The sequence below is a fragment of the Trachurus trachurus genome, assembly GCF_905171665.1.
Source record: "Trachurus trachurus genome assembly, chromosome: 17".
NCBI lineage: Eukaryota > Metazoa > Chordata > Actinopteri > Carangiformes > Carangidae > Trachurus > Trachurus trachurus.
The window spans coordinates 5,469,138-5,484,496 of record NC_139900.1 but is presented as its reverse complement, the minus strand read 5'-3'; the positions used below and the strand labels follow the sequence as shown (position 1 = coordinate 5,484,496).

The 15,359-nt window shown below is 42.6% G+C and overlaps 1 protein-coding gene across 3 annotated transcripts in view; it reads left to right on the top strand.

Moving 5' to 3' along the window:
• Positions 1-15,359, top strand: part of LOC311001028 (disco-interacting protein 2 homolog C-like) — a 208,534-nt gene that overhangs the window by 127,476 nt on the left and 65,699 nt on the right. For 2 of the 3 annotated variants that reach the window (XM_083991982.1, XM_083991981.1), the window contains exons 6-7: positions 11,584-11,745; positions 15,217-15,336. In XM_083991982.1, the coding sequence (XP_083848108.1) occupies positions 11,584-11,745; positions 15,217-15,336 (282 nt within the window). Of the gene's footprint in view, positions 1-3,505; positions 3,590-11,583; positions 11,746-15,216; positions 15,337-15,359 lie in introns of all 3 variants that reach the window. The other variant, XM_083991980.1, reaches the window with a different exon arrangement.

The window sequence follows — 15,359 nt, the reverse complement described above, 5'->3', positions numbered from 1 at the left end:
GTCTCTGTAACATCACTCTTGTGTTGTTTGTTGTTGAAATCAGTCGTAAACGACCTCCTGTAGTTTCTCTGGTTCTTTCTTCATCTGTTTGTTTGTTTCCTTCGTTACCAGACACGTGTTTAATCAGAGAGAAGTCGTCGTTCTCATTTTTCATCATCAGGACCGTTCAAGTGTGTGATGATGTTTAGAGGCGACACATCTGTCCCTGTTGTAATGATGTTAATGATCGACCTGAGGATTTAAAAAGAAGAATTAAATACAGTATTAAGGTAGATGTTTGTGTTAAAGCTCCATACAGTATAAAGGTAGATGTTTTTATTAAAGCTCCATACAGTATAAAGGTAGATGTTTGTGTTAAAGCTCCATACAGTATAAAGGTAGATGTTTATGTTAAAGCTCCATACAGTATAAAGGTAGATGTTTGTGTTAAAGCTCCATACAGTATAAAGGTAGATGTCCATGTGTAGTGTGATTATAAAGCAGCTCTAGGTTCTATATTAATACTGTGAAAGTATCAAAGCCTCAGTCCACAGAGAAATGCACACAGCCTGTATTCAGAAACTGAGCCTTAAAACCAGCCGTCAGGACTTCCTGTCACTTTGTGATGTCACAACTAAGCCCCGCCCCCTCACCACCTGGACCCACCATCCAACAAACATTTTGCATGATTTGGTTTCTCTGACTGTTTCATTCTGAAATCTGCTCTATTTTCTTTTATTGGATCACTCAGAATAAAAGTCAGCCAATCAGAAGAGAGCACCCTCTCTTCCTGTAGAATAAGACTTTCAAAATAAAACACCACTGACACCTTAATGATAACCAGAAACCAGAGCTGATGTTTGTGTCTCTTCAGTCCAATATTATCTTAAATTAAGTCAAGTCAAGTTCAGTTTTTTATTTCTATATTTGACTCATTACTTCCATGTTTGAATCAGGAAATTAAAACTGCTCATAAAAACACAGGGATGAAAACTGATCCAGGTCCAGTGTGTTGAGTCTGGACGTTTGGTCCTTTGCTCTCTTGTTTTTTTTTTTACTTTGATGAGTTAATGTCAGTGTGGGTTGCAGCTCGTTGTTCGAGGCCACTTCGGTGCAGGTCTCCAGTGTTTTCAGAGTGTGTACTGTGCATGTAAATACTTAAAGCAGATATCAGCTTCACGGCCGTTTCGGCTAATGCTGCGTTCAAGGCAGGCTTTTGAAACCGTAAGTTACAGCTTCAAGTCACAACTACGACTTGGTAGCGTTCCAGGTAACCCGTAGCTCGTGTTTTTACCATCCTGTTGTCTGTGAAAGTTCCCTATAACGGCCACTCGTAACTTCCGACCCGTGAACTCGTACCAGATCGAACTGGTATGACTTCACAGGAAGGAAAAACACAAAGTACGAGTTTCTTTGAACGCACCATGAGTTAGCAGCCCCCGCCCTTGTCAGGCATCAATTGGTCCTCGTGCTACGTCACCACATTCACGCGCATCCCTTGGCTGCACACACAGCCCTTCATGCCGTTCTCTCTCCTCATTGGATAACACTTGTATCCCACAAGGAAAATTTTCTCCTCGGGTTACAGCAGAGCAGAGTGACGGAGAGACTCGTGTTTAGGCTGAAATACTTCATGTAAGTGATTGCTGACGGAAAATAGGACTATTTAGGACTTATATTAACAAAAACATTCCACTGATATCTGCTTTAAGGGAGATGGTTTTTCATTGGGCTCTTATCAGACCTGTTCGCTCTGCCTGCCTGTGCTGATAACTTTTTTGTTTTTTGTTCCTTGCGTATCTCCTCCAATTTGCTGTCGGTCCTTTCATCCCTCCACTTTCTCGTCCAGGTTGCAGGATCTCTGCAGATGATCTGGTTGTTACGGTCGACTCGTGGTTCAGTTCAGCTTCACACTGTGTGTTTCTTTTTTTTTCTAACAGATAACAGTGCTAAGTGTTTGTTTGTGCTGCTGCTGCTGCTGCTGCTCTGAGATTATTGAGAATCCTTCAGAGGCGTGTGAGGCTGTTTGGATGAAAGTTTAAATGTTGTTTCACTCGAGCTCGTATCGCTGGAATAAACACAATTCTCCACATCATGAGAACAAAAACTGATTCTACATGAAGCCCCGTGAGTCTGACTATATCGAGATGCTGCTGCTGTCTCCCTCCACCTCCACCCAGAGTCTAAACAGCCAGGAGTCGACACATCCAGTCCCCCCACCTGTCCCTAAAGGGGCTGGACTCACACTGAAGCCAACAGAGGACTTTCTATTGGACCTACACTGTATTTCAGCACCAGTGCAACTGTAACAGTAACAGCACTGCACGGTAACCCTTTAATTTACAGGCCATTAATTGTGCAGTAATGTCAAGAAATAGCCAAGAAATAACGCTAAATTTCATCATAATGTCATGTTTTTCATAAAGGCAAAAGATTACACATGCTTTTCTTGCTTTCAATTTTTTTTGGGAAAGGCCAGAATTTTTCTCCACCACGTCTTCTTGCAATTGACCGTTATTTCTGGGCTGTTTCTACGCAATCAGTCGTTATTTCTTGGCATTACTATGAAATTGATCGTAATTTCTAGGCCATTTCTAGACATGATGACGCAATTAATTGTTATTTCTTGGCTATTTCTTGACATTATCAAAGGCCTGTAAATTAAAGGGATTGTTCAACATTTTAGCAAATTGTCCCATTGCCATAATCCCTATAGTCATAGCAGTAGGTTCGTTAATTGTCGGTGCAAGCTATTTTTAGAACAGCGGAGCAGAGCGGCGAGCTGCTCAGAGCTACGCTACAGAGGCTCATGGGATTTCTGGGTTTCCCTCATCAAACTCATCAAATACACAATCCAACAACTCCACAACGCTCTGGTGGACAAGTTGTGACCTGCACATTCACCACGCTATGAGATAATAACAGAACGTTACCAGACAGAGTTGTTTTAGAGGGAAATACAGAGACTGCTTGCTGGAAAACTGTCCCTGAAGGCAACGCACATCAGCGGTTTTGCATGAATTTCCCTCTAAAACAACTCTGTCTGGTAACGTTGTGTTATTATCTCATAGCGTGGTGAATGTGCAGGTCACACCTTGTCCACCAGAGCGTTTTGGAGTTGTTGGATTGTGTATTTGATGAGGGAAACCAAGAAATCCCATGAGCCTCCGTAGCGTAGCTCTGAGCAGCTCGCGGCTCTGCTCCGCCGTTCTAAAAATAGCTTGCACCGACAATTAAAGGTAACAAACCTACTGCTATGACTATAGGGATTATGGTAATGGGCCAGTTTGCCAAAATATTGAACTATCCCTTTAAAGGGTTACCCATCCAGCGCTCTGTCAATTAACAGCAGGTATCTGATCTTATTAAGACACATGTTTCTGACGATAAAGACGTAGCTGTGATGACTGAGTTGTAGCAAAAAAGTCCAGACTGACCTACGACTTGACTCCTCTGTTGAAGACCTCCTCCTCCTCCTCCTCCTCTTCCTCCTCCTCCTCCTCCTCCCCTTGTCCCTCACATGCAGGCCTTTTAACCCAGCTCTCCTCCAGGAGCAGGAGGAGGACGGCTGTTGTGGTACAGAACGGAAAGTCTGGGCCTCGTCGCTCCGGTAAGTCTGAGGTCGGAGGAGAGTCGTCGTCGTCTTCCTGCCGTCCCTCAGAGCGAGGGCGACTCCTCCGTCGTCCGCCTGCTCTTAGAGTTGTTTGTTCCCCGAATGTTTGGGAACGATTATTGTCGATGCTCACGTCGCTTGGAGTAGCATCGAGCGTCGCTGTACGTAGATGCATGAGAGCGGCTTCTACCAGACTGCGAATTGTTGATGAGGAGAATCAACAATGCTTTTCAAAGAGCTCGTCCCCGTAGTCAAGGTTACTCGTGTTTTGGCGTTGTGTATTGATTTGGCTAATTATGCAGCATGTTTTTTTAGTTGTTTGCTCAGCCAGAGTCAATCTGCTTTCAAAAAGGCTTTTCATCTAAGCCAGAAAGCAGATGGTGGAGGAATGTCGGCTGTGTGCCTGCTTCCTCCTCTCCTTTTAGTTTTTTTTGTGTCAGCCTCTTGTTTTATGCAGCATTTTTTTTTACAATCTGCTGCCTGGAATCTCAAACACTGTATCAAAGACTTTTAACTGCTGCTTTTTATCTGCAGCAACGTCCTCGTTATGAGCCAGACATTAAGAAAACTCGAATAACAAAGACTCATCAAGTGATATTTGTTGTATATTTGAAGAGGTGGTGTTACGACCGGCTCCAAAAGGTTCGGCTCAGCTCCGTGCGTGAAAAATCAGCACCTCGAGTGGCCTCCATCCCATCGCTTCGGAAAACACAGGGAACAATGAGCACTCACCTAAGGACCAGACCTTTTAATCAGACATTCATCAATGCCAGAATAAAATACACCTTGAATCCATTATCACCGCTCTGCCTTGGATGTCATTAATGCTGCTGTCTGCCGGGCTGCAGCTCCGCCTCCTGTAGGTCGTCCAGGGAAACACTCAGGTCGACTCTCGACTGAAGGTTGATGAAGTAAAAAGTCTGAATTAAAAGGAGTAGGAGGCTCTTGAAACAACAAGGCAATGCAAAGATTATTAGGTAAAGTCTGAGCCACAATATCGGCGTCTCCACTGCAGGAACTTCCCCCGCAGGCCGATCTCCAGGAAATTTTACAGGGCTGAAAGGAGTCTCTGTCTTGGGGTAGGAGCTCCCGGGTGGAGCTTGAGGTTTACTCCTTTGCTGATTGGACGTACTCAAAGCGGGATGTGACGCCAAGAGAAAGCCCCGAAATCAGTGGCATTTTTAAAACCCAGCATTATTAAAGCCCCAGTATGTAATTCATTTGGCTTTTTATTAGCAAAAATCAAATGTTACTTTCATAAATACGTATTTCACTGAAGTGGAATCACACCCGCATACAAATGAAAGCTTTCTGGTTCCTTAGAATGAGTTGTTACAAGTCGTTACAAATACATAAGTGGGCGACGCACCGAACCGAGGCGGCCATGTTGCATCGCCATTTTTTACGTTGAGTGGCAGCGTGACCGTAGGTAACCATGGAAACTGAGCGGAGCTGTGGGCTCGGCCTGTTAAAACTGTCACCACTGTGTAGTGTGAGGAAGGACGGAGGCACTGGTGTTGCATTCAGGTGCAGTCAGGCAGACGGCCGTCGGCAAACCAACCGGATGTCGTTTTACTCCACCAGAGAAAGACGGTAAAACAATACCACATCACCATGACAACATATTGTCATGCCTGTATTGTTTTGCCTCGTGCTGGCGGACCACTTGTTTACATAGACGCTTGTTTATCCTGTTACATGCAGCGTCTGTTGTCTGTCTGACGTCTGCCCGATTTCACGTGAATGCAACATCAAGAATCAGATATGCAACCGCACCACTAGATGGGGGGAATTCCTACACATTATACCTTTAAAAAAGCGTCTACACAGCCAAAAAAGAGAGAATAAGTCAGTAAAAGATGGTTGATAGCAGTAGTAGTAGTAAAATGTATGATAAATACATGATTGAGCGATTATGCGATTTTGCGACAATTGAAAGAGCATTTTAACAACCCATTATTATTATTAGAAAGCGTTTATACTGCTGGACAAACAACAACAACAAGAAGAGAAGTAAAAAAAATACTGCCACACAGCGATTGCGCGATGACCTCTATTTACCAGGAACTCCTGAGGACCTTCACTTACAAGAAAAGATAATTAACTCTGGAAGTCAGATCAAAAACACTGTTGTTTTCTCAATTTATTCAAGACTCTTCTAACATCTTCATGTAGAAATACAACATCTCTGACTCAGTCTCAAAGTGCAACACCAGACTCTCCAGAAACAGTGTTTTTAATCAGTTTCCCTCTGTTCGACCTCTGTCTCGCAATCAAAACAAAGACAGCAGCTCATCAGATACCTGGGCAGGAAACAGCTGAGTTTCTATTGAAGCGTCCGTTGAAGCTCGGCTGCTCGGGAACAGACTGTAGCGGTGATGTCATCCTGGATGGAGCCGCTCCACAGATGGTGAATAATGGAACAACTGCTGGGACGGCGTGACAGCAGCCAGTGTTATTTCACTGAGCTCTGGGCTCATTTCCTGACTCACAGCTTGAAGCCGACATTAAAAAGTATGAATGAAATACCTCAGATGAAGGAAAAAAAAAAGACTGGAGACGCAGCGAGTGATTCAGCATCGTTGGATCGTTTCCAGAAGGTCGTTGATGCTCCGGTTGTTTATAGGTTGAAGGATTTTTAATAAAAATGGCGTTTTGGACAGTTTCAGAGATGACTCCTGAGAGTTTTCTGACTGCGCCGGTTCAAACCTTCACACCCGTAACGATGTTATCAAGTGTTTTGTCTGGTCTACTCTGTATTCAGCCTGAGAGTTAACTCAGATTGACAGGTAACTCCTCACACAGCGTTGGTGAACGTCTGACTGCTCATGTTGCCTTGTGATAAGCAGCTGTCAGAATAAGTGGAGCAGAATCAGGTCCGATTCTCCACAGTCACACACTCTGATGAAGCCTCGGGGTTGATTGAGCTTTGGGTTAATTAGCCTCTGAGGATTATTAACGAGAGTCACACAACGACATCGTACAACCTCTGACTCTGGATGTGCATCAGGAAAAACAGTGTCGAAATTGCTCTTGTGTCACATCAGAGGAAAAGCTCAACTTACTGTTGTTCTGAGATATTGAAAGATTTCTGGTCCAAGCAGAGTTAAAACTGGAGATTAAAGAGAAACGCTGCTACATCTTTACCTTAATTAACCAGCTTCAGAGTCCTAGTGCTGGTTAAATCAATGACTTGTCACTAGTTCCAGGGAGAATGGAGGCTCTCTGCCTTCCACCTAGCGTCTCTTGGCTGAAAACCAACCTTGTAAGATCAGAGCCTCCGACCCGGTGTCCCAGCTCTCGTCTCCATGGCGACACCGCCGCACAAATATTCGTTCTGAGACTGAAGAACATTATTTATTTAGTCAATGTATAAGTTCAAATTATGGCCAATGGCATGAATTTGTGGAAATATTGTTTAGAAAATTCTTGAAAAAAGACTTTTTTAGAAAAAAGTGATAATAATTAAAAAAAAAAAAGTTTTTAAAACAATTCTAGAAAAAAGTGGTAAGAATTCTAAAACAAAAAAAGAGGAAAATATTTTCTCAAAAAAAGTGGTAAGACTTCTAAAAAAAAAAGGAAAAGATTTTCTCGAAAAAAGTGGTAAAATTTCTCAAAAGTTTAAAAAAAATTATAGAAGAAACTGGTTAAACATTTCTCAAAAGTAAAAAAAAAAATTATAGAAGAAACTGGTTAAACATTTCTCAAAAAAAAGTTTAAAGAAAAATCTAGAAAAAGTGGTTAAATTTCTTTAAAAAAATAAAATAAAAAATAAAAGTGGTAAAAAAAAATTCTGGAAAAAAAAAGGTTATAAATTCTAGAAAAAAGTGGTAATATTTCAAGAAAATGTTGAGGACCCCCTGGAATCCTCTCTAGGACCCCTGGGGGTCCCCGGACCTCACTTTGAGAACCATTGAAATCAGTGATTTGTAACTACAGTAGTTCCAGGGAGAATGGAGGCTCTCTGCCTTCCACCGAGCGTCTCTTGGCTGAAAACCAACCTTGTACGATCAGAGCCTCCGACCCGGTGTCCCAGCTCTCGTCTCCATGGCGACACCGCCACACAAAAGTAACGCGCTAACCCGTAACCCGTAATCTCTTGTTGATGACAGATAAGACTACACAGATATACACATGGTAACATGGTAGATGATAAATAACGTTATCCACCGCTCCATGGATTGATTTCTCACCGGCTTCGCTGTTGGAAACAAAATGCACATGGAGGAGAGGAGGGTTAGAGACACAGAGGAGGAGAGACCAGACTTGTATATAGGCCTGTAACGATACACGTGTCGAAACCGAAACCGCAACACTCTAAGACACGAACCTGTGTCGCCAATGAAATGGCAGAACTGCGACACACCCATTTCAATGCTCCGTGTCTGTTTTTTTGCTTTGCCCCCTGTGTATATGGCACAGATGGCAAGTTTGTTCCCTAAACTTAAATAGTCTCCACACAGTCTCCTCTGTTTATTTTTTAACAGTATTTTGTTTGAGAAAAGAGAATAGTTTATTTTTCTTTTTTAAATTTATTATTGTTATAATTAGGGCTGGCGACCAAAACCTCTTCTTTTTTTTAACCTTAATAAAATTCAAATTGAATCGAATCGTGTATCGAACCGTGGGTCAGAAATCGAGATACGAATCAAATCGTGACTTTGGTGTATCGTTACAGGCCTACTTGTGTAGTTCCCGTTTAAAGTTCAACACCAGTTCTGACATTTGGACTCAGATTCAGATTCATGTTCAAGTCGTTTGTCAGAAAAAAGAAAAACATCTTCTGACCTTTGAACCCCGATATCTTCACCTTTAAACCCTCGTTGACCCGTCACGGGAGACGAACCAGCTCCTCAGTCGACCTGGACTGGCCTCCCAGCAGTAAAAGACATATTCATCATCATCCTCCTCTTCCTACTCCTCCTCAGTCATCATGATAAATACATCCTGATGAGGTCACAGGAGGCGTGCACACACACACACACACACACACACTCTTTCCCACATAGATAAACAACAGAGGCCTTCAGACAGTGCACGTCTAGTTGAGTGCAGCTCAAACAGACAGCCCAGATGTTGCAGAGACAGAGCGTACAGGGATGCTACAGTAATTAGCATGCCTGTGCTGTGCGCTGCACTATTGATATGCAGTCCATGTCTGGATAAAGAATTCTGTTTGGTCTCGCCGGCTTTGGCTCGGTGCTTTGTGCAGGGAATCATCTCCCCTCAGTCTTATTCTCTCACCATGTATCTTTACTCGAAACCTCGTCGTTGCCAGGTTTATTGGCACGAATCGATGAAGAAAAAGAAGGAAAAAGAGAAGAAGAACCAACTTTTTCAAAAAAAAAGCATCACAAAGTTGTTGCTGTTTTATTTGCATTTGGCACAGCAGCAGGTGTGTCGTAGATGTCAGAGCTGTCAGCATGAAGAGACGACAGAGAAACAGAAGAGATGAAGTCGTCAACTCTTTCAATTGGAAATTCAACATTTATCTCCCCATAGTCGTCAACGTCTCGATATAAAGAATGTATGGCGTGTATCTAACTGTCCATATAGCTACTATAGAGTCTCCCTGTGTCCCTGTGATGATGAAATATTAAGTAAGGAGACAGAGAGAGAGTGAAAACTCATCTTTGTTCTGTCTCTGGAAGTTTGTGTTGCAGCTCAGCTCTGTTTGTACGACGGTAAAGTGAGTGTTAAAACAGCAGCAGTGAGAAATGACAACATGGTTTGGCTCCTCACGTCTCTCAGTTTGGATGAAGAACTCTTCCCTTTATCAACACGATGAGAAGCAGCTCTTTGTTCCTGTGAGTCCTGACGTCGACCTCTGGGCTGAACCGAACCAGAACTCATCGGTGTTGGACCTTCTGCACATCTCATGGCTGTGTGAGAGCAAACCTCTGTGGTCCAACTAAACGTATGTTTTAATGGGAAATTAGTCATATTTTAATAAGAAGCCACATTTTGATGGTTTTGATTCACTCCCCCATAGTGTTTCAGTGGACAGTCTCCATTAATTTCTTAATTGGGCTTTTATTGTGAAATATTGCACAGGAAGATGTTTTAAAATTCACAAAAATGCAATGTTCAGTGTACAGCAACTTTTGTAATCACATATTTTGCCTTCAGAATTGGTAATTAATATCCAATGATGCAATTAAAAAGTCTGTTTCAGTGCACCAAAAAAAAAAGAACCCACTGGTCTAAACCTCCACAACCAAAATTAAAAAACAGCCCTCATGTGGATGAAGTTGGGTTAAATTAAATGAGTGTGTGAAAACAAAGGGACAGTAAACGCCACACAGGCCTGAACCTTCACGCGTCCTCATTTAGATTCACCACCACACCTCCTCCTCCTCCTCCTCCTCCCTGCATCATTTCATGCTCCGACCACTCAAAGTAAAGAATCCCTCGGGCAGAACAGTAAATACCGTTTGATGTTGTTGAACAGAAGCCGAGCCTCATGAAGGAGGTAAATGTGAAGTATTTGAGGCATGATGGGAGCTTTGAAACACCATGGCGCGCCGCATCGACTGAAACACACAATCTCAATGTGGTATAAAAATGGAGGGTGAAACGACCTAAAAATGAACGTTGGGGGTGTTTGGTGGGTGTTGGAGAAAATTGAGTGTTTATTTTATTTTTTCGCTTCATAGAGAGGCAGGTGTCACAGTTGTGTGGTGATGAGTTCAACAACACTGGGATTTTTTGTGTGTGTGTGGGTGTACAACGATGCTGCTGCTGTGAATGTTTCTTTATAGCTAGCGACAGATGCTAATCAGGTTTGTTTTAGCTGTCACATGCTAAATAACACATGACGTTTTGTATCTGAACTGACAGTCCAGCAGAGAGCAGCATCCGTTATTTATTCTGAGGAACATCTGGATTTTACTCGGTCGTAAAACATTGTTTCTGCTACAATCTTTTGTTGTCCATATAGATTTTTTTTTTTTTCAAACAATTGGTTGAACTGACAGTCCAGCAGAGAGCAGCATCCGTTATTTAATCTGAGGAAAATTGTGATTTTACTCATTTGTTAAACATTGTTTCTCCTCCAATCTTTTGTCATCCATGTTTTCTTTTTAATTTTTTTTTATCAGCTCTCAATTTTATAGGCGTCACTCTATTTCCATAATTACAGAGTGTTCAGCTTGTACAACCTCAACCTCGACTCCTTACATTATGTCAGATCTACAGGTTACAGGTACTTTTTTAAAATTTTATTTAGCCTTTATTTAACCAGGTAAAAAGACCCGTTGAGATCGAGATCTCATTTTCAAGGGCCAAGAGGGCAGCAGCACACGTCGTCAGCATTTCCATAAAATACAAAATACATTACAATATTACATTGCAATAAATAGGGCCATAGTACAATAGAAGTTAAAACAAAGTGCAAGGAGCAAGGGGGTCATGGTGGCAAGAATGGTCAGCAGAGGCACCGCTCAAATTATTTTTGTTGTCGGTCCTTTAGGAAGTGACAGAAAACATTAAAAGATACGACATTCAGACATTTTTCAGACAAAGGTGCAAGTGATGTGGACCAGTCCTCTGTCTCTATCTAGGGTCAGGCCCTTCAACAACAGAGCATTATAAACCAAACCTGTCAGTAGATTATTGGTCTTTTTTGTTTGGTTATCTTTGGGACATGTTGCTTTTATTTTGAAAGGACAGCATGTAGAAAGAGAAGGGAATGACATGCTTCTTCCTGCTTCCTGCTTCCTCTGAGTTCACCTGACGCAGTGTTTCAGCGTTAATCGTTGCTGCTGTTTCAGAACATTTAAATCTTCTGTTAATTCCTGTTCTTGGTTCTAACTGTGTAATTAACCTCATGTTTAATGACTAACAACATAATTAACTCCAGGTCTCTGTCATGTATCCACAGTCTAACTGCTGGTGGTTAAAGCGTGTTAACAGCAGGATGTGTCGGGGGTTTTTACTAACCAGGACTTCCCTCCCTCCCTCCCTCCCTCCCTCGTTTTCTCTCATCCCAGAGAACCACTCTGCCCCTCCAGATGTCACCGGTTACACCAACAACACCGCCAACACCACCGCCACCGATGGGATCCAGGTGGAGAGAGCCCCCGGCACCGGCACCGCCGCCCAGAGACAGACGCCCAAGTACGGCAACGCCGAGCTGATGGAGACCGGAGACGGTGAGTCGGGGCGGGGAGACTCACTGGTGTCTAGAAACTTTATTTACTCAATGACTAAACTCTTTTCAAGGTAAAACGTCTCTTTAATTTGATAAGTTATATTTAATGGAGTTTTTCTTTTAAAGGGATAGTTCACCCAAAATTCAAATTTCATTATCATCATCTCATTATCTACTCACCCTCATGTGGACTAAGGGCTGGGAGAAGTTTCAGAGTCCTCCGTGCCTTCTTGGAGTTACGGGGGGGTCCGCGCAGCAGTATTTGTCCATATAATGGTTGTGAATGGTGCTCACTTTTCTTCGTCCAAAAAGACACACCAAGAAACATCCAAATACCTCCATACTGCTCGTCTGTAATGTCCCTCTTGTATTGAAGCCCCGACATGAGAAATTGTTCCGAAAATAATTAAATAAGTCTATATTTCAAGCTTGTTTGTAGCAGAAGCTCCCAGTGTCTCAGTTCACTGCTCTTCCTGTGTCAGCATTTGCACTGACCGGCGGAACAATTTCTCATGTTGGGGCTTCAATACAAGACGGACATTGCAGACGAGCAGTATGGAGGTATTTGGATGTTTTTTGGTGTGTCTTTTTGGACAAAGAAAAGTGAGCTCCGTTCACAACCATTATATGGACAAATACTGCTGCGTGGACCCCCCCCCCACCCTGTAACTCCGAGAAGGAACGGAGGACTCTGAAAATTCTCCCAGCCCTTAGTCGACATGAGGGTGAGTAGATAATGAGTGAAATTTGAATTTTGGGTGAACTATCCCTTTAACCTGTTAGAGAAAATAAAAAAAAAGATGAAGAGAAGTTCACCTATGAAAAGAGATTTACAGATTTCACAGACAAAGAGCAGCTCACAGTGAACAGACAGTGAGAGCAGAGCGTCATGAAGATTTCGGCAGATTTTCACGCAACATTAAGTTTGATCCTCGGCTGCTGGGAAGATGTGACGTTAGAGAACAGGCAGATCTGTGATGTGCAGTCGTAATCAACAGGTTTCATCTGCACGAGGGCCTGAACAGGTGAAACTAAACCGACCTGATGTGTCGGCGTTTTTGTTTTCACCTGGAACCATAAAAATCAGATTCACTTGTTTAATTATGACATGTTTAAAGGAGCATTATCGCAAATACAGCAGTAATAGCATAAAATAAGCTGACATATGCAAAAGATGGGTCGGGGGGAGCCATAAGTAAATTTACAAAAAAAATCGCCAGCAGTATAGTGTCCGTGGGGCAAATGCAGCATTTGTCTTTGTTATGATCCAAGCCGGCCCGGCGCTTGCTGCGTTAAAATGCACTCGGAACTCGCAAATCAGACCTCCGAACCGGACAAATATGCAACAGTAAGTAATGTAGCAGTGTTAGAGTGCTCACAGTCACTGAATCGCTGGTAGAACACTTTGTCTCCACGTCCCTGTGTCTTTCTTCAGCTGTCCTCTCAGCGTTATTAAGGAGGAGGACGTTTCAGTTGTCGTTGTCGTTGTTGTGGTTGTGCGCGACGTAGAGCTGCCGCTTCCACTAGCGAGTTTTCTTTTTCCCGCGATTGCACGTTCATTCGGCCTGGTGAGGGAGGAGGAGGGGGGAGGGAGAAGGAGGGGGGGGCAGGGGGGGACTAAACGAGGCTGCTCTCTCTCTCTGACAGCTGCCCACTTGTTTATATCTGATAAGCTCCGCCTGGCTCCATCTAGTGGCCGAATTTTGCGATAATACTCCTTTAATGTTCAGACAGTTTTTACGTCACTTGATTGTCCAGGATTCATCAGGTCGTCTGTGCTTGGAGTCTTTCTTTTGGGATCACGCATCCTGGAGCCTTTAACAAAGTTGACTGTGGCTGTGGCTCATACTATTTTTTTTTAAAGAAAAACATCTTTTCCTTCTTATTCATGAGTTTTTCTTTAACTGTAGTTTTTGTGACCTTCAGGATTTGTTGTTATTCATTGTTTGTACCTTTTTAATAACTCATATTTTTATGTTGATTTAAAATCACTGGTGAAGTGCGTGATTGTGTTTCCAACAGCTCTGAAATTGCATCTTTTTATTTCAAACGGAGGAAAAGTTCAGGAAAAGGAAGACACAGCTGTCAACATCATGTGGACGTTTGTCAGTTTTTCCATCACAGTCGGTTTTGTCTGTTAAGATCTGAATAAAACAACAAATCATGAGCAGAGTCCGTCCTTCACAGTTTCTTGTGGTCGGATGTAAAAATGCTTTTCAGCAGCAGAGAAGATGAACCCAGGCGTTCCTTTTCACCTGGACGTTGAGGTGTTGAACGCTCCACAGATCAGGAGCCGAGATTTTCCGGACTCATCATCATCAGGATGGGGAGAGGATTTCATCAGTCTGAGTCTCTTCATTGTTCTGCTGCTGTGAGATGAGCTGCACGCGTTTCACAAACTGTTTGTCTACGGGTTGATGAGTTGTTGTTCATAGATTTCACTTCAACAAATCAGTTTCCCCCACTGGAGTAAAGTCTTAACATATTTAGAGACATTTCACTGCTGTTTCTGTCTGAGAAAACATGATCAAACATTTATATGATGTATAATTAATGATTTCCTGAAGATTTATCATCAACAAAAACACTGGAATATTGATGTTTGTTGCAGGACGAGATTTTATTTTTACGTTTTTTTCATCATATTCATATTTTCTTGACTTTCCCTGGATATTCGTCGCTCCACCTCACTCACACTAAAATATGTTCTGGCTGAATGCAGATGTGGAGCAGATGAGATTTTAGTCCTGAGCAGCAATAAACCAGGAGAAGACACGTCCATGTTTTACAGAATAAAAAAAAAACAGATTCATATAAACAGTGTTCATAGTAGTTGTCAGATTTATGTAAATGAGGATAATTCACTTTGCGCTGAGTGTAAACACACTTTCTGCCAAATGTTGTTAACGACTGAGAAACATGTTCAGGGTCAAACTCAATTATTTGTTTTCACATTTGAAGTTTTTTTCTTCTGGTCTGTATTTAGTCTTTTGCCTCGTATCAAGTTGTGTTTTTATAATTTAAAACTGGTTTGTACTCTGTGTTGGACGAGGTGTGTGGTTGTGTATTGATCCTTGTTTTTTTCATTTCAAAACCATCAAATTTCAATTAGATGGAAAAAAAAAACATTTTAAAAATGGTGAAAAACAGCAGCTGCAGGATTTTCCTTCCTCGTGGTCACATGATGTCAACACCTGGATGTCAGTGGGTCAAACATCTGTTTACATCCAGATGTCAGCGCCTCTCACTGTCACAGCTGCTTTAACGGAGCGGTTTGAACCCATTCTTCATCTCTTTCATCATCGCTCCGTCTCATCGGTGACGGTCATGTGACCTCAGAGGAAGCTGCAGCTCTCAGTGGAAATGAAAGTGTTGGAAAATTGCAGTTAGTCTGGATTTACATTAAAGTGTGTCTCTTTCTCCTCTTCCTCCTCCTCCTCCTCCTCCTCCTCCTCCTCCTCCTCCTCTGCAGGAGTCCCTGTCAGCAGCAGAGTTTCAGCTAAGATCCAGCAGCTGGTCAACACCCTGAAACGACCCAAACGGCCGCCGCTAAGAGAGTTCTTCGTCGACGACTTCGAGGAACTTTTAGAGGGTAACTCTCTTTACATCATGTTG